The sequence below is a fragment of the Chelon labrosus genome, assembly GCF_963514085.1.
Source record: "Chelon labrosus genome assembly, chromosome: 20".
Taxonomy (NCBI): Eukaryota; Metazoa; Chordata; class Actinopteri; order Mugiliformes; family Mugilidae; genus Chelon; species Chelon labrosus.
The window spans coordinates 15,626,725-15,646,815 of record NC_140353.1 but is presented as its reverse complement, the minus strand read 5'-3'; the positions used below and the strand labels follow the sequence as shown (position 1 = coordinate 15,646,815).

Genomic DNA, 20,091 nt, shown 5'->3' with positions numbered 1-20,091 from the left:
TAATAGAACATTTCATTTCATTTTCATTTTTCATTTACATTTTGAAATTTCGTTTCATTCTTGAAAAAAATAATGTAAAAACCTTACAACATTAATAAAAACCCCATGAGTAAATGAATCATTTTCTCACATGTTACCTTCCAGTGTAAACCAAGTCCTAAAGCTAGTTAAATAAAAAAAATAAAAATAAAATGACACATCTGTTTTGATTGCGCAATTGAGTTCAATCTGTTTTTAACTCATAAATAACACTGAATCCCTCTGTTTCTGTAAAAGATTCAGCATCGCCAAACATATAGGCGCATTTCACAGGATAGTGCAGCAATGTGGACTCTCTTTTACTTTATTTTGATAATGTGGAATATGGGATTTGAAAAAAAAAAAAATATTTATATCCCTGTTTCTTTAAAGATGTTCAAATCTCTCAGAGTGCCTCCTTCAAGGAATTCCTCCTTGTGTGCTGTCATGTGTGGCTGGGTACAATATGTTTGTTTCATTTTCACTTTTAAGCTGGTTTGATAGGCAGCATGCAAAACACTGATGCACATGAACTATGCAAACTTTCTGGGCAGCTGGGCTTAATACCGGAGGAAGCTATTAAAAGAAAAGCATGCACAGGCCTGCTGATGATGACACCGTTTCCTGCTCTGCAGTTTTTCCATACAAAGTTGACGAAAAGTTGTTGCTCGGCTTTCTACAACGATATCGCTGTGGTTGAGCATAAAAACAGGCTATAATTATAGCTCTCTGTGTCACCCAGGCTGGTCCAGACATGTGTTATAGCTGATGCATCCAGAGCATGTAGGCCACTCTGCTCCCAGCAGTGACACAGTTTCTGTTCCCATGCGGGGCTATGAGGGAGTCTTAGATAGAGTTTCCCCTCATGCCTCCAGTGTTATTAATAAACAGTGTGCCTCTGTTTTCCTGAAGACGCACACGCTGCAGAGCTCTCCTTAAAGCTAACAGCAAACTGTGTTCATGTAGCTGTCTGAACTGTCATCTCCAAACAAAGTGAGTAGAAATCATCAGTAGATCATGTAGTTTTTGGTAATGAACTGAGCGATTTAAGATCCCGCTGTGTGTGGGCCTTTTAGCAACTATCAGAATAGTAAATTAAGTTAAATTAGCACCACATCCCTTATTATCAGATTGGTTAATCTCATCAGTTATTGTATTGTTGATTAATGCCAGTCATGTTGTTTCCTTAGATTCTTACCCCCCAGCTCAGCTCTTAGCTCGTCATGGACAATCAAAGATCAGTGGAGGATGGGAAGGACATGGCAGCTACTGAGGACTCACACTCAGGCCTTCAAAGATCTGCTGAAGATACCTCAGAGACTACCTTACCCCAAAGTGAGTGCACACAACAGCCCACAGCACACATGGACGTGGACAGTTTGGGGGAGCTTTTCGAGCACCGCATCCAACAAGTGTCTCGTCTGGAGAGGCAGAGAGACGAGCTGATACAAGAGCTCCTTCGCCTGCAGGAACCCATGCTGCGGGTTGTGGACCACCTGAGAGGAAAGCTGGCGGGAACAAGGAGGCTGCTCACCCTGGCTCAGCTGGATTATGTTGCTGTTTATGAGGAAGTACAGCAGGTGAAGAGGAAACTGTTCGCCACGGCCAGAGACTGCATCCAAAGCCAGGTGACGCTGGCTGAACAAGAGTACGAGGTGGCACAGTCTGCTGTCACGCAGGTACAGTAGGGTCCTCTGGTTTCGCTGTGAAGCGTCTTTGATTGGTGTTTTATTTGAATATCATATAAAGGAATGGAAACTGGAATTCTGAATGGAAATTCAGGTTTTGCTTCAGTTTCTATTGTTAAATCACCTACAAAGGCTTAGTTAATGTGTTCAAAGAGACAAAAAACAGTCAGCAAGTGATCAATGCTGAACTAGAGACATGCAGCAAAAGGTAAATCATCATCATCCAGATCACTGGCATCATAAAAATTATAAAGCAAACGTATGTAAATGCTGTATTTTGGTAATAAACCATAAACTTATAATGGCGACGTTTATTACTATAAATAGAAAAGTCCTCTTTTAATGAAAACCCACAATAATTATAAATCATGCCAAAAACCACTTACAATAGATGCAACATATATAGCACATAAATGCAACAAACTGAACTGTCAAGGACTACGTGGACAAAATACAAAGGAATTTACCAGATTTAGCTCATAACCATCTGTGGTCCCTGGGCAGGTAATGATATCTTTTCTATTGGCTAACATGAATTTCACAACTGGGCAAATTTCTTGCTAATTATACTGGGTGTTACCTGTTCACAGGAAGAGCTGAAGGCCCAGATCCAAAGTCTGACCCAGGAGTCGTCCCAGCTGCAGAGCACCCACCAGATGCAGCTCAACTCCCTCAGGAGTCAGGCCACTAGGTCCTGCAGGCCCAGGGCCATGAGTGACGTCAGCCAGTGCCGCCAGGCCTCCATCAGGCTGCAGCGGAGACTCAGCGGGAGCGTGAGGGCGCTGGAGGGCTGGTACGAGCCTCGCCTCATGGCCCTGCTGAAGAGGAGGCAGGCTGGGGAGGAGGCCCTGAGAAAGAGCAGGGAGCAGGTGACGGACCTGAGGGCCAGCTTGGGGCCCCTGAGAGAGAACATAAAGACACTGGAGGTGCAGAGATCCTGTTTAGAACAGAGGATCACTCTTATGGAGGCAGAGAGCGAGGAGAGCGTTGCACAGCACAAGGTATAATAACTCAAGTTAGACAGTAAAGATGTAGATGTTTGGTCAAACTACATTAAGATACTCTCTCACTTTATACAGGAGACTGTAGAGAAACTTGAAGAGACTCTGAGAGAACTCAAGGTGGAGCTTGAGATTCAGAAAAAATCTAAGAAAGATTTGGAGGACCTTAAGGATGGCCTTTTAACAGAGCTGACATTTCTGAGGTAGGTCAGTTTATTATATTAGAGTGCATATAACAGGGTTGGGAAGGTTTGTTTTGAAAAGTAAGTTGCATATTACTTGTTAAAAATGTGACCCTATCTTTTTAATTGCTTTAACGATTTTCTTTGTCTTATAGAGGCTGTGATGAACCCAGTGAAAGTGCTGCAGAAGAAGATTCACAATTTTCCATTGGTTATTCTTAACCAGACCTCAGACCAAACCACAGCACTGCATTTACACTTCACGTTAAAACATTGTTACTAAACAGACCCATTTATTTATTGAGTATTAGTCTTACATGCAACTTTTTTGCTCAGCCAAGACAAACCCGAAACGGTTTTACTGTAAATATTTTATTATGAATATACTTAAGTACACAAGAGATCGGATGCAGCAGAGAAAAAATGCAGAGGAAAATAAAACACATACAAGTGACACAACAAACTACAAATATCGAGCAAATAAAAAGGAAAACCTATAGTATGTACAATTCTATTAAAAATGGATCTCTGTAGAAAGGCTTTCTGCATGACTCATCAAGGCAAGAGGAATAAAATCACCAAAGTGGAAACCTGAATGATGAAGGACACATCTGTGACGGTTTCATCAATAGTGTAGTTTGAAAAGCTAGAAGATCTAAAAATCTGACCAGTACGGACCTTATATAAATACGTCACAACATGATGACAATGCAGCATTTGATTCTTTCATTTTCTTCAAACTACTGCTGCCCAACATGTAGTTCAAAAACTATTTACCGTTAATGCACTCAGGACTGGAAAAATGATCCATTTTTAACAAGCAGGTTGAAAGAAGAAATGTGAAGACTGGACTCATGCCTGGACCTCTGAATCTGCAGCACCTTCTGGGTCCTCGTCGTTGTAGATATTTTCAGCCTGTAGAAGACACAATGTTCAAAAAGGGATATCCACCGCAATTGTTTTAATAAATGACTTCATTTTAAAATTCTCTCCATTGTGTTTCTCCGCCTTCTTAACAATGTTCATACCATCTGCCAAACTTGCATGATGTTGTCTTCTGATACAGAACAGATGACCCACGGTTCGTTGGGGTTCCAAGAGAAGTCTGAGATCTTTGCTGTGTGTCCGCCGTGGATGAACTAAAGAGAAGCAGAGCATGATGAGTTAGTACTAGGGGTGTGACGCTCGAAGCTGACGTTTCGAAACAGGGTCGAGCTTCCAAAACGCAAGTGTTTCGAAAAGTGTTTCGAAGTGTGGTTCAAAACACCCATGTCACGTGACCATGGCTAAGTGAGGCTTCGTGGTGTTTCAAACTGGTTTCACCTGGTGGCACACTTGCCGAGCCGAGTAATTAGCCAAGTCCCACAATGCTTAAAAGTCATTCAAACACATCCTATCTTCGTGGGTTTTTTGTGAGAGAGATTTTGAGAGATAACGACATATAGAGACTCCAAAACAAGAAACAGATTAAATGCCAAGACGGCAGAACAACTGTTATTCTTAAATAAAAATTTATGTTGAACCTGATTAGTCTAACCTGCTTCATTCATTTATCCTTTATTTCCCTACAACATGTTCCCAAAAAAAAAAAAAAGCCTGGGCCATAAGCATACATTTTAAAACCACTGTAACATTTTTCTTGAGTATATCCCAAAGGATAATATACTATGAAACTGAAATAACAAAACATCTGTAACTGGCAGTACATTTCACTGTGCATTGTACTATGTATTACTGTGCATGTGACAAATAAAACCTATCTATATGTATAAAATGCTCAATTTACTCTAGGGATAAACTAGTTCAGACATTTTAAGCATCAGCAGGGAATCGAACCTCGGCCGTTTAGGCCGCGTGCATGGAGTTAACCACTGAACCACCTAGCGGTTGACGAAACATCGCGTTCCATGTCGGTTATTTATATTCTTTGTCTGAAGCAGTTGTGCTTCATGGTCAAAATGTGATGTTAGCAAAACAGGCCACTAGATGTCACCATGGAGTTACGTGCGTCGGATTGTTTCGAAGCCTCGACACAATTCCGGCGCAATTGCTTCAAACGTTTCGTTGTTTCACAAAGCCTCGTTCTGCCCATCCCTAGTTAGTACCCCACCTAAGATTTGATTTGAAAAAACACATCAACCACTATCATCATGTCTTATAACTCACCAGCAGCTCAGGAGGGCCATCCTCAGCATCCTCTGGTGATTGCTCCTCTCCGATCTTACTGAGGTCCCACACGTTGAGCCGCCTGTCGGTGCCGCTGGAGGCCAGGATGGTTTCGTTATGAGGAGACCACTGAACCTGTTGGAAAGATGTATCACACTTCTGTTTCATGAATGTGAAACCGGCAGTTGAAAACTAGTTGATTAACTATTGCTTATTGATTATGCCGAGGTCAGTCCTTTGTTTGTAATGAGCTCTTGAATCCTATCATGCAAATATCTCAAGTCATTTGATCTCGTCACTTTTCCACAGAAAGCGCCAGGGGACTAGTTCCAGGAACTAAAAGGTTCTTCCAGACTTTTGGTGGTTTATGTTTACATCACGATCTGAAGATCCTCAAAGATCAAAGAAAAGGAAATGCCGTTTTAAAATGTCTAAAGTCTATTTCTGTATTATAATTTTATTTTTCCATTGCTGCATTGAGAAACACACACAATATCTCCAAAGCTTCCTGGTCCCTGGGGAAAGTTCTTGCAGTGGAAACGCAGCTATATAACCACAAACTAGTGAACGTGTGTCTGAATAGCACAGCCAGTCTGGTGAAATGATGGAATCATACCACCAAGCATTTCATTTCACAACACAACTCTATATCAGCCACTACACACTTTTATTTAGAATAAATGTAACTGACCAGAAGTTCACTTCTTACCTGGAAGATCTCGTCCTTGTGAGATTCAAATGAGTGGAGCTTCAGCTTCAAGTTCCTCAAATCCCACAGAGCCACAGTCTGCAAATACAAGGCCGTCAGTTTCAACTGATTCAACTCATACACAAGAAGCTGCATCACCAGACATGCTGTGTAACGGTCCTATACAGAGCAGTCTCACCTTATCTGCTGAGCCAGTGGCCAGAATAAACTCGCTGTAGGGATTGAAAGACAGGCAGTTAACTTCTGCCGTGTGGGCGTCCACTGCATGGCTGGGCTTGGAGGTGTTGTTGGACCGTGTGTCCCAACTGTTCCAAAGCAGCAGACAAAAGAACCATTGTTAGGACGAGAGCTGAAACTGATCAACAATGTCGTTCTCCTGAGTCATCTCCGATGCTGCTTACATCATGAGTTTCTGGTCATCAGCAACAGATCCAAAAAGCGATTCGTGTAGCAGGTGCCAGGAGACGTCCTCCACCACAGCAGTGTGGCCTGTGAAAATGGTCTTGGCGTCCACAATCTTGCCCTCCTTTGGCACTGTGCTAATATCCCAAAGGCATATAGTCTGTGCAGAACACATAGATGGAAGAATCTTGAAAAAAAGTGTATCAAGTGCCTTGCATTAGAAAGCTAAAAGACAACAAGATCAATTAGGTAGGGAAGAAAAGATAATCCTTATCGTCCTGTCTTGCTGGGAGAACAGCTGGGGGGACAAGAATGAGAATAACTCAGGTATGTTGCTTACATGGTCATCAGAAGCACTGAGGAGGCAGCCACTGAGATTTGGGTTCCAGGAGAGGCCGTAGCCCTCCTTCTGGTGACCCCTCAGACGCAGATCTGGTGTACATTCTCCGGACGGATCTTCAATATAAATAAAATCCGTGTTATAAAAATATGTGAGTTTCAAAAGTAAACACACGCTTCTGAGGAAGTGTTTTCGACTGCCACCCTACCAGGCTTGGAGGGGTGCTTTGTGTAATCAAAGACAAGCACATCGCTGGTGGGTGTCTTGGTGGCAATGATGCAAGGATTCTGGGGCATGTAGCGGGCTCTGTTGACTTCTCCCTCGTGGTTGATCTTGATCTCGATCTCTATTTTCCCACTTACTGATCCGAAGCCTCCAAACTCTAAAGTGAAAGATAACAGACACACAAGAAGCATGTTGGGAAATCCTTCCACAAACATCTGTTCTCTAATACTAAACCCAATACTGAATTCTAACAAAATGCTCTGGTGAGGCGTATTAGTCTGCTTAAGCAAAGAGATCTTACACTAAATGGTGGCCATGTTTTTACATGTCATCACCCGACGAGAACCAGATCCTCACCTCCTTTCTCGCTGTCATAGTGTGAGGCATCAAACTGAGCATCGTCATTTGGGAGCTGAACACTGGCGATCACGAGGTGATTCTGCTCATCGGAGGTGTGCGTCCCCAGAACCAGCCTGTGCACGCTGTAGTCTTTTCCCTCTGGTCTGCCCGAGGAGGACACAACAATTACATATTTTCCCTCCCATCTCTTGTCACGGTTTAGTGGCCGCACAGGCGCAATCGGTGGCCGTCTCACCTGGTGACATCTGGGAGCCACTGGGCGGTGAGGCTGGGCCACTCCAGGGCGTGAGTCATGACCAGATCGTAGAGGAAAGGGGTGTTTTTCTTCCAGATCTTGTACTCCTCATTGATCACCCTTTCCTCCACAGCGTCATCAAATGCGGCTGCAAAAGTGACATTGACAGGCAACACACAGCTATGTTATAACAACAGTTGATAATTATGCAGCATGTCATTTGACAGGACCACACAGATGACATTAGGGTGCCATTAAAGTTACCTTGAAGAGTCCAGACTTAACTTTGTTCAAGCCAGCATCAGCGTTAAAGTTTATTTTGCTGGTAAAGAACCACAAGCACACAATCTGAAAGCTCATTTTGTGAAGACACTAATTATATCCACTGGGAGACTCATAGCCACTACATCAGTCCACGTGGAGCAGTAAGTTAGTCTGTATTCGTGCATCTAAACTTAATCTAAACTCTGTGTGGGTGGCGCGCCAGCAGCTAGCGGCGGAAGGAGCTAACCGCTAACTAGTGTCTCTCAATGAAAGGAGACGCAGGCTGACGCGCCGACAACCACCGGTCCATGCTGGCTCTGACTTCCTCTCAGTCTGGACAAGGTTTATGGACATTTAATTATTTAATTCGAAAAGCTGGGTGCCCTTACCGTCTTTATCAGCCATTGTATTGTAGTTAGACCGCCAATACTGGTAAAGAGAGTTATATTTTGGGGGACCGCTCTGAAGACAGCTCGAAAGCTCGCAATGGCGCCAACTCCGTAGAACCCGACCAGCCAATCAGCGTTCACCGAAGCCAACCGGAAGTGACATACGGACTGGAGTACATGACTACATCCGGAACCTCCTCTCTTCCGTGACATGTTGTAACCCGGTTGTAATTTCTGACACACCGCCATGGTGTTGAGCAGTGTTGACTATAATTTTAGCTTTACTTTTAAATAAACTTACAGCAATCATGGACGACCGCGTGCTCGATCTGACAGAGGAACAGAAAGCTATCAAATCAAAATACCCGCCGATAACCAAGAAATATGAGTGTAAGTCTGAAGTTATAATCAATTATGTAGCTAGCTTAGCCATTTTACTATTACTGTATTTGTCAATACTGTGATAAGAGGCCCTTTTCGCATTCCCCAACGCCTGATTCATGTAACATTATAGCTTGGTTCATGTTCTAATGAAATAAAGAGTTATATGAAGTACTTTACAAAGTGCTTGAAAAAGTTTCATCGCATGTCTGTTCAATAGATAACAGCGTTCAGTAAACTCATCATGTCACCCACTTTGTGTTTTACTATTTCAGACTTGGATCACACAGCAGATGTACAGTGAGTGTGCCTTGTTATCTTGGTATAAAACACCCCTGTTTATTGTTTTTTTTTATTGCTCACACCATCATCATAACACATGTTTGCTCTTTCAAGGATTCACTCCTGGGGAGAGACTTTAGAAGAAGCCTTTGAGCAGTGTGCCATGGGCATGTTCGGCTACATGACGGACACAGAGACCGTGGAACCCATTGATACTGTTGATGTGGAATCAGAGGGTGAGAGCGTAACACAGGTCACACTGTTGTTTATCTATGTGTGCGCCAGTCAGACCAAGCAAAGTAAAATCTGTGTTCTTCTCAAAAGGGGATGACATGGAGTCTCTTCTCTTCCACTTCCTAGATGACTGGTTATACAAGTTTAGTGCAGACCTCTTCTTTATTCCAAGGGTGAGTATGTTGGTCACTTGTGAAGTTTTTGACATAACTGTGAATGACTGCCCGCCTGTTTTGTTTGCTTGCCAGTGGAGTGCGGTCTGCTTATTTAGCTTTAAGAGCTAAATAAGCACTTCAGCTTCTTATCCTTTCCTTCAACAATAAGTCTCTCTACATAAACACAGTTGACTTGTGTGATTGTTCAGTTATGTTTTACTTATTTTGTTTCTGACGCTGTCACGTGCTCACTGTTGGGTGTTGTCTGTTAATTAGGAGGTCAAGGTTTTGCACATTGACAGAATGCGTTTCAGGATTCGCTCCATTGGGTAAGTCAGGGTTCCTCTTCTCAATAACATCATGGTTATGACTTTAAACCTTAGATGGCAACAGGCTGAAAAGATTCTCTTCTGATCAAACCACCTGAAGTTTATTAAGTTCCTAATTGCCGACTTTGTATAGGCCTCAAATTCAGTACATTGCACATTCTCTAATTAATATCACCCGGTTTGTAAGTGTGTTTAAGTTTTTTGTTTTCTTTACCCAAAGCTTGGGTCATACTTTATTTATCAGCTTTTTTTCCCTCATTATCCCAGATCACTGTGAATGTTCTTACGTAAAAATGTAGCACTGAGCAGAATATACAAGAGAAGAAATAACTTTAAAATGGTTTTAGTTTGGGATGAGTTCCTATAACAAAGAGAAATGACCCAGACAGCTATATTGTCTGTCTTGGATTTTCTCCTTGCTGGTGCGTTCTCACACCAGATTTTTCTTTTGTTTGTAAAAGGTGGGGTGAAGAATTCTCTCTGCCGAAGCATCCGCAGGTAGGCCTGAGAAGGAAGTGACTTTGTGCATACAATCAATAATGATAGGTACATAATTGTATTAATTCTGTTATGTCCTGTGTGTTTATTGCAGGGAACTGAGGTGAAAGCCATCACATACTCAGCGATGCAGATCCACGACACAGAAAAACCTGAAATATTTGCCATCATTGATATCTGACAATACCTCTAGAGGCAAATCACACTCCTGGTTCATTTGAACTGGAAAATTTACACGGCCAATTTAAGTGGCCTTTTTATCTAAGGCACTAATTATCTACTTTTGTTTGGTGTATACTGTTCACTAACTCGCTCTTTGGCAGATTACAGACTAGTTAAATAACAGCAAATATGTTTACATGCATTCTAATACTCTGGAAGATGTAAGGAGATATATTGTGCATGTAAACATTGCAATTGATGTCTCATAAGATGCATAATTTCAGAAATCAGAAAACCTTATATATAAATAAGTGAATGGTAACAATATGCAGGGTAATGCATTGCATGGAAATAATAGAACTGTTTACTTGGAGCTGTTATTAAGAAAGACAAATTAAGTTTGAATATTGTATTTTTTTTAACAATCCAGTCTTATTTGCATTTCAAGTTGTTATTTATGACAAATAATGATCCTCTCTAATTAAAATCACCACTTTTGTATATTTTGTGTGTGGTAATTCTCAGGGATAAGGCAGTTAACTAGAGCTTGTGCTAGACTAAATTGAGACTAACTAGAGCTGTTTTTGTTATTACTATGAAGCATAAAATAAGAGATCAAATATCAGCAAGAAGTATCCACAGTTCACCAGAGCAACAGTTCGACACAGCAACATGTCAGCAGCTACTATACAACGACTCTTCCATTTTAACTTAAGTCTGTGCATAAATGTGGCTCATACATCATTTTATATAGCTGTTTTAAGTTGTTTTAGTAAGTTCCCAGTGACTTAAAGAGCTAAAGATACATTGTGGACTTAAGAGTTGGAGAGCCCTGTCATCAGTTTTGCAGGTTACATCCCATGATGGGTCTCAGTGAACCTGCCTATCAAATCACATTCACAAACCTAGCTGGTGTTTCCCCCCCTAAGGCAGTCAGAGGAGAACAATGTGACCTGACAAGTACAGCGAATACTGTGCGGTGAAACATCAAATGTAAGACGAGCTCATTTTGCCAAACACTTCTGTGCTCTAGATAAAAGAGGGTGTTCATGTCTGGGCTTGTGACCTACTAAAACATTTTTTAAGAGGCAAACTGTTTCAGACTGTTTCTTAAACAATATCTCAGGAAGCAACAGCCCATATTAATAAAAGAAAGTGCAGTGTGCATTTACAATGCATTAGACAAAAAATACACTGCATGCATGATGCACTGTGCGGAAGGAAGGAGTGTAAAGCCAAGATACAGGATACTATAATTACCCAGCCAAAGAAGACACTGGGCTGTGATAACTGGATTACAGCTTCTCTTGACTATAATAGCCTACCTTTTGTGCTCCTCCCAGCACTGGACCTGCACTGATTCATACATGTTTGAAGGATAATTTGTCAGGTTAGCCTTTTGCTCTTTGATGTTACAGGAGCTACTAATAGAAAATTACTACAAAAAGTGTTACAGGAAAAAAGAAAAGGTAGTTATTCATTATTAATAAATACAAGTGAATGTTTAATGAATCCGAGGCACTAGATAAATCTGAAGACAGACGTGTTCTTTGTGAATCAGTTGACACAGATGACGATGTTCATACATTATGCAAGTTCTCATGTTTGAAAGGCCTTTTGTGCGTAAATGTATCCAATACAATCTGAGGAGGGTTTATTAATCCCTGAAACAACTTGATCTAATTTCTATAGGTAATAAAAGAAAAAGAAAAAACACATATTTAGAAAAATGAAGCTGCTGCTGTGACATTTTCAGTGCCAAATCCTATTCAGGGAAATCTGTGAAAACAGATTATTTGTCACGGTTGTGCCTTTGCTGCTCACAGGAGGAACTGACTGTCATTGGGAATATAGGGAAACACATACGGGAACAAAAATACAAAGGAATATGTGTACTAAAAACAGTTCCACAATAAATAGTTTCAACCTTTAGTCCTACTTTAGGTTGTTACTATTATTTTATTTCCCTAAATTAAAATAATAAAAAGGTCGGATCCATTGGCCGATTGGGCCTTTCTGTGTGGAGTTTGCATGTTCTCCCTGTGTCTGCGTTGGTTCTCTATGGGTTCTCTGGCTTCCTCCCACCGTCTAAATTGGCCGTAGATGTGAGTGTGGTTGTCTGTCTCTCTGTGTTAGCCCTGTGATAGACTGGCGACCTGTCCAGGGTGTTCCTCGCCTCTCACCCAAAAATGTTTTAAAAACCAAATGTTTGTGGAGATTGATACGAAATGTACTTGTCCCAACTATATTCAGTGTACAGAGAGAGGTAAACACATAATATTCAGGTAGAGACAAAATCCTGGAGAGCTAGTTCACTGTGATTATTTCCAGTGTCAGGACTGATTAAGTTGGTTACTCTGGCTGGATACACAGTTGTGACTGCATGAACTCATACAATCACATGATCTCACACTCACTCGCCACTTCATTAGGTACACAAGTGAAAACAAATGCATTCTAATATAACAATCCTGCACTAAAATCCCCATTCACGACTGTTGTTCTGAATGTTCTGTGTATGTTAAAACAGCATAAGAAAGGTGGTAATTTAACTGTTTATGTTATTTAGCCCTGCCCAAAGACTAAATTGGGATTGTCAGAATAGCAGAAACATGTGCCCGTACAAACAAAACAATTCAACAGTACTACAAGTACAGTACAGGCTGTCCTCCGGAGCAGGTGGAGGAGAGGAGGGCGTTGGCCAATCTGTCGAACATCAAGAACAGCCCTCTGTATGAGAGAGTTGTGACTTCAGGTAGCTCCTTCGGCTTCAGCCAGAGACTGCTGCACCCATAGTGCAAGAAGGAGCGCTCCCCTCGTCCCCTCAGGAGTCAGACGCTTTAACATCAGCATTTTTTAGCACTGCTGCTGAGCTTCTTTTCTTAGACGTACAAGATAAGATAAGAAAAACCTTTATTCGTCCCACAATGGGGAAATTGCAGTTTGCAACAGCATGTAGAAATTATATAATAATAGATATATTGCACATATTAGGAGTGCTCGTTGTGGAGCCTAACAGCAGCAGGAAGGAAAGACCTTCTGTATCTTTCCTTCACACATCGAGGGTGAAGCAGTCTGTCACTGAAGCTGCTCCTCAGTCCCGTCAGGTCACCGTGCAGGGGGTGGGACTCATTGTCCAGCATGGAGGACAGTTTAGCCAGAACTCTCCTGTCACCCACCTCCCTCACTGAGTCCAAGGGGCAGCCCAGGACAGAGCTGGACTTCCTGATGATCTTATCCAGCTTCTTCCTCTCCCTCTCTGTGATGCCACTGCTCCAGCAGACCACTCCATACAAGATGGCTGATGCCACTACAGAGTCATAGAAGGTCTTCAGGAGTGCCCCTTTCACTCCACTGACTCATGTCATTTTGTTGCAACACTTGGTGCAACTCCTATTGGAGTTTGTATTTACTCATGATATTCATGAATGTTTATTTTGTCATTATGTATATTCCCTCTTATTACTTCTACTTCTACTACTTGTGGCCCCTAGAATTTCAAAAAGTAGAATGGGAGGTAGAGCCTCCAGCTATCAGGCTCCTCTCCTGTGGAACCAGCTCCCAGTTTGGGTTCGGGAGGCAGTCACCCTCTCTACTTTTAAGGCCAGGCTTAAGACTTTCCTTTTTGATCAAGCTTATAATTAGACCAAACCACCCCTTAGTTATGCTGCACTAGGCCTCGGCTGCTGGGGGACGATGCACTGAGCTCATGTCTTTTACTCTCTTCTCTCTCGCACTGAGCGCCTATCCTCCACTTTCTTTTCTCTGGCACCGAGCTCTTGTCCTCTCATTTCTCATCTATTACTAGTCGTGCAATTCTGTGCTCTTACAGCTTAATTTCCCCACCACGGATATAAATAAAGTCCTGTCTTATGTTATCTTACAAACAGCAGGACTGTTGCATCAGAATGCATAATGAACTGAGTGTATATCTGGTAGTATGTGTTCATGCAGACATCACTGTGTATAGTCCTTCCAGAGTGACCTATTTAATCGATCCAGATCCAGACCCCAGAAATAATCAGGGGGAGCTTTCTCTCCAGGATTTGGTCGTCTGGGCCGGTGACGTCATTGTCGCCTCCCGTACTCCTTCCGCTCGTCTCTCTCTCTCCCTCAAATGCAGCTGCGCCATCCCTCCTTTGTCTGCTGCTGAAGAGAGCGCTGCGTCTTGCAAAAAAAAAAAGAAGACACCGGCGGGACTTATTTTTTTTTGGGGTTTTGTTTTGCAACCAGAGCTCGCCGTTGTCTTTGTAGCTGCAGCCAAGAAGCCAACGAACCGAGCCGCCGAAGCTTCGTTCGTCAGTCCGGCCGCGAGATTATGAGCGAAGTGAATGCTAGCAAGAACAGCTCCGAGTCCGCCGTAGAGTTAATCCCTCCGCAGAAGACAGACAAAATGGAAGACAACAAGTATCTCCCCGAGCTGCTGGCCGAGAAGGACAGCTTGGATTCGTCGTTCACGCACGCCATGAAGCTGATTTCTGCAGGTATTGCGGCTGCATGTTAGCTTTTTGAGCTAACGCCGGCTAGTTAGCGGTAGCTCGGCGCGAGGCCTAGTTTAGCTTTTCTGGTCCGAGAGGCCTGAACAATAGCGCATTATACACGTGGTTGGTGGCTAGCTATGTGAGCCAAACCCCCGAGACTGAAGATGTGTTTGATCTTTTTTTAAAAAATAATTTACTGGCTGTTCGTGGTATTCGATAGTAAATGTTTGCTTTTTAACCATGAATGCGCCTTTGTTCGACCACTGCTTATCCGCCGAGCTGGATTTCATTGATTAACACTGGGCCCCAGACTGTGGTTGTAAGGCCCTGTTAACTTGTATAAGTCATTCATTGCATAATTTCATTTGTGATAGAAACTAAGAGGCTGGTGTGTGTTGGTCCGAGTGATCGAAATGTGCATGGCTGGTTTGTGGCTTGCTCTGGTATCACCTGCGCTGGAGCCAGTTTCTGCTCTTTTGTTATATACCTCACCCTGTGTTTACTGCTGTGGTTCCTTACACTTGGAGCATGTTTCTTGCCTCTTTTTTTCCCCCTGCAGAAATCGACAGGATCCAGAAAGGGGAAACCAAGAAAGAGCCAGAGAAGGAGACCTACCTGGACCTGTTTGCGACCAAGAATCTGAAGCTCAAAGAGCGAGTGCTCATTCCTACCAAGCAGTACCCAAGGGTGTGTGTTTCCCTCCCTTTTTATCTAATTCTCCAGCAGATGCTATCAATTGAAGTCGCTGTGGCTAACCTAAATAGACCAGTGTTGTGGTTCCTTTCCTGGGATTGCATGAAATGGATAGGAAGCCGTTACTGGGCCGTGAAGCATAGACTCAAACATGGCCTATTTTCCCGCTGTAGTGACAGGAGTATGCTCGCTTTGTTAGCTGTGCCGTCCCAGAACTGTTCCAGTCATGTGCCTAATGTCAGACTAATCCTGTTTGTGCAAGAGCAGTTAAGTGGTTGGTAGTAGTCTTATTCTCTCCCTGAAACAACGCTGAGTGCTAAGATAAACGCTTTCTTACAGGTTAACTTTGTCGGAAAGCTTTTGGGACCCCAGGGCAGCACGATCAAGAGGCTGCAGGAGGAGACCGGGGCAAAGATTTCAGTGCTGGGAAAAGGCTCCATGAGGGACAAGAGTAAGGTTCGTATAGAGAAGTTTTCGTTGCTGCACAGTGTTACTCTGGTTTACTATTATTGTTGCTATTCAGTGAATCACTTGCATTTCAATTTTTCTTCAGGAGGAAGAGCTTAGGAAGAGTGGTGAGGCCAAATATGCTCACCTCTCCATGGAGCTTCATGTATTTATTGAGGTGACGGCACCCATACCAGAGGCCTATCTGCGCATGGCTCATGCTATGGAAGAGGTCAAGAAGTTCCTTATCCCGGTATGTGCCCAGTGAAACCTCTTGCACAAAAAAAGATTCTGTGCTCATGAAACACTCTAGTTATTCAAGTCATTTCCTCTCTGCCAGCTACACAGCAATAGGCTGCAGATCTGATGAATTTTGTCTGTTTTGTAGGAACCTGGTGAGCATGATCCATACATGGATCCTCATTTCCTGAATGGATCCCAGGATTCAGGCAGGGGGCGAGGAGGCCACATGGGAAGAGGCAGAGGTGGACCACCTGGTGCTGGAGGACCAAGGTAGGAGCCTGAATCGAGTTAACTTGTTGAACACGTAGCAAACGGATCCGTTTCGGCTGAACTGCCATGGCGTTGCCACCCTGTGGTATTTCTTTGTTTCCTAGAATTGATTTTATTTTACCAAATCTTCCACAGGGGCAGAGGGATGCCACGCGGTGCCCCTCGAGGAGCTATGCGTGGTGGAGCTCCACGGGGAGGACCAGGGAGGGGCGGGGCTCCTAGAGGTGCACCATCGGGCCGGGGCGGACCACCTTCTGCTCCTACTAGGGGAGGCTCTGCTCCTCGCTCTAGACCGCCTGCAGCAGGAGCTCCACGGATGCTCCCCTCCACTGGCATGTCCCACCAGCAGCACCAGGTTCCTCCTTCAGGATCACAGTCCAAACCTGATGGCTATGATGATTATGTAAGTTCTGTTTCTAGATTTTACACAAATTGCCTTCTGGGTGTGCTGTGGTTTCTTTCTGTGACAGTTGTTGAGACCCAATTAATGTGGTCTGGTTTTGCTTTCAGCCTTCATATGACGAGTCTTACGCTGAGCCATCCTACGAGGGATATGATAATTATTATAACCAGCAGTCTGCCCCTGCGTAAGTCAAAACATATGACTATCTGTTGATTTAAAGTAACTAATATGGCAGTGTATTAAGTCTTCTATATGATCTGCCCTCAGGGATACTGAGTATTATGATTATGGACACGGTGAAGCCCAGGATACATCATATGATTCTTATGGTAAGCTCGGAAATCCAAACACCACACATAGACATCGCCATCTGCCTCACTCAGAATATTTAACTAATGCTGTGCCTTTTTTGTGCCTCTCTCTGTCTTATCTCTGTAGCTCAAGATGACTGGGACAATTCATGGTCCAACTCCGGGGCTGGAGGCAAAGCTCCCCAACCTCGACAGGCGAAAGGGTCGTACAGAGACCATCCCTATGGAAGATACTGAACGACTACTGGTAGAGAGTTGTTATAGCAACTGTCTCCAATTGTAACTCGGTTAACTTTACAAAAGTAATTTCCCTCTCGTTTGTTCCCCCTTTTTTATGGTTTATTCTATTTTGTTTTTTTAAAAACTCAGTTGAGCTGTTTCGTTGGATGTATCATAGCACAAAAGAGGAATTTTTACACGAAGTCTGGTTCCATTTAATGTTTTCAGTTGCGTAGTTAAGATCCTAGAGGCATAAACTTAAAGGACTGAGTGATATTTTTTAAGTGACGTTTGATGATTATTATTTCAGTTTAACTGTTATTGAACAAACTGTGACTGTGGCGATAAATGATTACATAGGCTGGATTTTAAAAGTCCTCCTTGACTGGACAAAAAATTACTCTTAGTTGCTTGATTTAAATTTGCTATAAATAAAACGGAATTAGATACGAAGTCAAACAGCACCGAGCTCTATTGCTGCAAACTAAATCTTAAATTTGTCTATACTACATTACAAATCTAATGTTTGAAGTAAACGAATCTCATAAAAACTAGTAATCTATTTGACAAAGAAAAAAAGACTCTATTTTTCCACCTTTACAATTGGCATGTTATGAAAAAGTCGTTCTGTTACTGGCAAAATGACCGCTGATACTTAAGTTTGAAGGATTATCAATACGTATTGTGTTTAAGGAAGGCTGCAGCCAACTCAATATTTTGTACATAACCTTAGGACAACTGTGTATGCTTTAAGTCGTGCCGTCTCCAAAATGCATAATGCTTGTGTACCTTTGGACTAAATAGGATACTAAACATATCCCAAAATGTATTTCTGCAGTGCGTGTTTCAATAAAGTTTCTAGTTTCTTTTTAATCGATCTAAACTTGGTATTTTGCCTTTGTTGTACCAAAGGAATTTCTTCAGTTTGTGGAAGTGGTCCTTAGTGGTTCTCAGCAGTGCTGACAACGCTGTTGTAGCTGATGTATACACGCTAGCTTGATATTTAAATCAAAAAGCTGTTTTGACAATGATAATCCTCTTCGTCTGTTTTCAAAACTAAATGACACTTGTAATGACGCCTTCAAAAAAAAAAAAATAAAGCTCATCGTTCCTTGAAGTAATGTGCTGCCAAATACATGTTTGACTTGACAATGATATAGTGCTTGAACATGTATTGTCATTAACCTTTAGTTAGTGTATCTCTCCAAGCTCTCGAGAGCAGTGCATCTTCAGCCACTTGAAATAACTGAACTTCAACAGTATTTCAAATCAAGCTTGCAGGGATCTTACTTGACTTTGATGCAAAGTCATGCTGGCTGGTTTTTATAAAAGAAAAATATCGCAGAGGAGAGGATTCTAAAAGCCTAAAGATCGCCACAAGAAGGTAAAACTAACCCCAACACTCATTTGTTAGACTTTTGTTTTATTCTTCTGTACAAAACATCCAAGTAATGCAAGTCATCCAAAACATATCAAAAACATTTAAGTACAAAATTATGCTATCGGTAGTTATTCCGAGCAAAATAAGCCGTACAAAACAATCATGGTTGTGATGCAACTCTTGCTCAAATAAAACCAATAATGATCCATTCATTTCACTCAATACTTATTTCCATCTTGATAACTTCTGTAGTCTGTAGATTAATGAAAATTAGTTGCACTCAAAGCCTTAAAACATCCCATTGGTGGACAAAAGCCCTTTAGCTTGAGTTGCATGATACTTTTTATACTGTAGCATAAAGTTTAAATTTATTGCATGTCTGTTGCTCACTGTATGCATGCCAACGCTGCTGTGTCCAAGATCTCATTTTCTTTTCTCTTCTTAGGTGCTCAAAACTGTATAGGTACGGTTGATACACTGAAGTTCACTGGACTGGACCATGAAGGTCAGTTAAAAGGAAATTACAAATGTTTAACCAGTCCAGATAAGGGTTACTAATTTTATTTTTTTTCCCCCTGTCTTTTCCAGGTCCATTGAAAGTCCCTGGAAAAGGCAGAGGCCTCAGAGTCTCTGACTGAAGTGATTTTTCTCATTGAGAAAATGCTCTACTCTTTCATAACATTGCTTCAGCATTGATATGACATAAACGGTTCTATTTTTTTAAAGAATGTGTTTTGTCATTGATCATGTATAGGTAGGATTTAAATTTTAACAGTATTTTTACACTTTTAGACATTTTAATTGCCTTTTTTTAAAAAAAAGAAAATAAAACTTTTTGTAAACTCAACGTTTTTGTTGTTTTCGTTATTTTCATTCTTGAAAATTTACAGGAGAACTGTCGGACTTGTATGTGCAGATTGCAACCAGTTGGATTTCCAAGCATGTCGCTAAAGTGGCCATAAAAATGTCAAAGTTCCCCTGTTGTTGCTGTTTTGTTTTTGTTTTTTCTGTGGAAACTTGACAGACTCGGAAGACGTCCCACTCAGCATGCAGATTAGAAGAGATTGTTCTAAGCTGTCGGAAATTGGGTTACGGTTGCACTTCTACAAAAACATGATTATAAATGCAGTTTCGGCTAATGCACTAGGTCCCTCTAAATTCTATTCACTAATCTTTTAAAAAGCCCTTTTAACCAGGATGATTTAACATCATGCATTGCATATAAATCCAGATTTATCTGCCATTCATTCTTGTTCTACATCATATAGGTAGTGATCCTATTTTGAGTAACATCCGTCTGCACTGATGAATTTTAAAACGAGGTCACGGAGTGAAAATGGCACCAATAAAAGTGGTAATGGTGCAGGTGCTCCCGGGTGGAGACTTTATTTTTGCATTAGTTTGTCTCTGGGGTTTCAAATATGGTTCAAAACATATTATTTCTAGTTAAATATATGAAACTATTTGATCCAAGGTTGCATTTCCATGTTTATATGTTTATACATTGTGTGTGTGTGGTGTGTTTAAAGGCCTTTAAGTGTGACTTTAAAGTGCAAAGTTCATGCAGAAGTGTTCACTGGCATCACCTGTCATAGGCTTTTATACAGATAGGACGCAAGGGAT

General features: G+C 41.9%; 4 protein-coding genes across 7 annotated transcripts; 3 read left to right on the top strand and 1 right to left on the bottom strand.

Annotated features, from left to right (window-relative positions):
- The first annotated feature begins 1,335 nt into the window (after positions 1-1,335).
- Positions 1,336-3,145, top strand: sync (syncoilin, intermediate filament protein). The gene is made up of 4 exons (XM_084568432.1): positions 1,336-1,697; positions 2,297-2,707; positions 2,786-2,910; positions 3,045-3,145. The coding sequence occupies exons 1-4, from the start codon at positions 1,383-1,385 to the stop codon at positions 3,109-3,111; spliced, it is 918 nt and encodes a 305-aa protein (XP_084424558.1). The 5' UTR covers positions 1,336-1,382; the 3' UTR covers positions 3,112-3,145.
- A 113-nt stretch (positions 3,146-3,258) lies between these two features.
- On the bottom strand, positions 3,259-8,091 carry LOC311505034 (histone-binding protein RBBP4). 2 transcript variants are annotated; one of them, XM_084568430.1, is made up of 11 exons: positions 7,980-8,091; positions 7,327-7,474; positions 7,089-7,234; positions 6,715-6,888; positions 6,507-6,622; positions 6,166-6,353; positions 5,943-6,069; positions 5,765-5,842; positions 5,056-5,190; positions 3,918-4,028; positions 3,259-3,804 (listed from the first exon to the last, which is right to left on the bottom strand). In XM_084568430.1, the coding sequence occupies exons 1-11, from the start codon at positions 7,993-7,995 to the stop codon at positions 3,742-3,744; spliced, it is 1,302 nt and encodes a 433-aa protein (XP_084424556.1). In that variant the 5' UTR covers positions 7,996-8,091; the 3' UTR covers positions 3,259-3,741. The 2 variants fall into 2 exon arrangements, with proteins under 2 accessions (XP_084424556.1, XP_084424557.1); XM_084568431.1 differs by having other exon boundaries at positions 3,262-3,804; positions 6,166-6,326; positions 7,980-8,088.
- Positions 8,092-8,151: 60 nt separating this feature from the next.
- zbtb8os (zinc finger and BTB domain containing 8 opposite strand) lies at positions 8,152-11,460 on the top strand. The gene is made up of 7 exons (XM_084568433.1): positions 8,152-8,369; positions 8,636-8,660; positions 8,757-8,878; positions 8,967-9,049; positions 9,308-9,360; positions 9,822-9,858; positions 9,953-11,460. The coding sequence occupies exons 1-7, from the start codon at positions 8,288-8,290 to the stop codon at positions 10,037-10,039; spliced, it is 489 nt and encodes a 162-aa protein (XP_084424559.1). The 5' UTR covers positions 8,152-8,287; the 3' UTR covers positions 10,040-11,460.
- Positions 11,461-14,123: 2,663 nt separating this feature from the next.
- On the top strand, positions 14,124-19,312 carry LOC311505817 (KH domain-containing, RNA-binding, signal transduction-associated protein 1-like). Of its 3 annotated transcripts, none has more exons than XR_014699668.1 (11): positions 14,124-14,504; positions 15,061-15,188; positions 15,534-15,650; positions 15,748-15,894; positions 16,030-16,154; positions 16,290-16,557; positions 16,665-16,741; positions 16,825-16,886; positions 16,996-17,115; positions 18,914-18,973; positions 19,057-19,312. XR_014699668.1 is itself a non-coding variant. In XM_084569601.1 (9 exons), the coding sequence occupies exons 1-9, from the start codon at positions 14,339-14,341 to the stop codon at positions 17,103-17,105; spliced, it is 1,200 nt and encodes a 399-aa protein (XP_084425727.1). In that variant the 5' UTR covers positions 14,124-14,338; the 3' UTR covers positions 17,106-17,964. The 3 variants fall into 3 exon arrangements, 1 of the variants encoding a protein (XP_084425727.1); XR_014699669.1 differs by having other exon boundaries at positions 16,996-17,170; positions 19,057-19,308; XM_084569601.1 differs by lacking the exons at positions 18,914-18,973; positions 19,057-19,312 and having other exon boundaries at positions 16,996-17,964.
- Positions 19,313-20,091: the final 779 nt, after the last annotated feature.

Coding starts and splice junctions, on each gene's coding strand:
- sync (XM_084568432.1), top strand. CDS start 1,383: ATGGACGTGGACAGTTTGGGGGAGCTTTTCGAGCACCGCATCCAACAA. Junction 1,698..2,296: donor CACAGTCTGCTGTCACGCAG/GTACAGTAGGGT, acceptor ACCTGTTCACAG/GAAGAGCTGAAGGCCCAGAT. Junction 2,911..3,044: donor ACAGAGCTGACATTTCTGAG/GTAGGTCAGTTT, acceptor TTTGTCTTATAG/AGGCTGTGATGAACCCAGTG.
- LOC311505034 (XM_084568430.1), bottom strand. Junction 5,843..5,942: donor CCACTGGCTCAGCAGATAAG/GTGAGACTGCTC, acceptor TTGTATTTGCAG/ACTGTGGCTCTGTGGGATTT. Junction 4,029..5,055: donor ATGGCCCTCCTGAGCTGCTG/GTGAGTTATAAG, acceptor GCTTCTCTTTAG/TTCATCCACGGCGGACACAC.
- LOC311505817 (XM_084569601.1), top strand. CDS start 14,339: ATGAGCGAAGTGAATGCTAGCAAGAACAGCTCCGAGTCCGCCGTAGAG. Junction 14,505..15,060: donor CATGAAGCTGATTTCTGCAG/GTATTGCGGCTG, acceptor TTCCCCCTGCAG/AAATCGACAGGATCCAGAAA. Junction 16,742..16,824: donor AACCAGCAGTCTGCCCCTGC/GTAAGTCAAAAC, acceptor ATCTGCCCTCAG/GGATACTGAGTATTATGATT.
- zbtb8os (XM_084568433.1), top strand. CDS start 8,288: ATGGACGACCGCGTGCTCGATCTGACAGAGGAACAGAAAGCTATCAAA. Junction 8,370..8,635: donor GATAACCAAGAAATATGAGT/GTAAGTCTGAAG, acceptor TTACTATTTCAG/ACTTGGATCACACAGCAGAT. Junction 9,361..9,821: donor TTCAGGATTCGCTCCATTGG/GTAAGTCAGGGT, acceptor TGTTTGTAAAAG/GTGGGGTGAAGAATTCTCTC.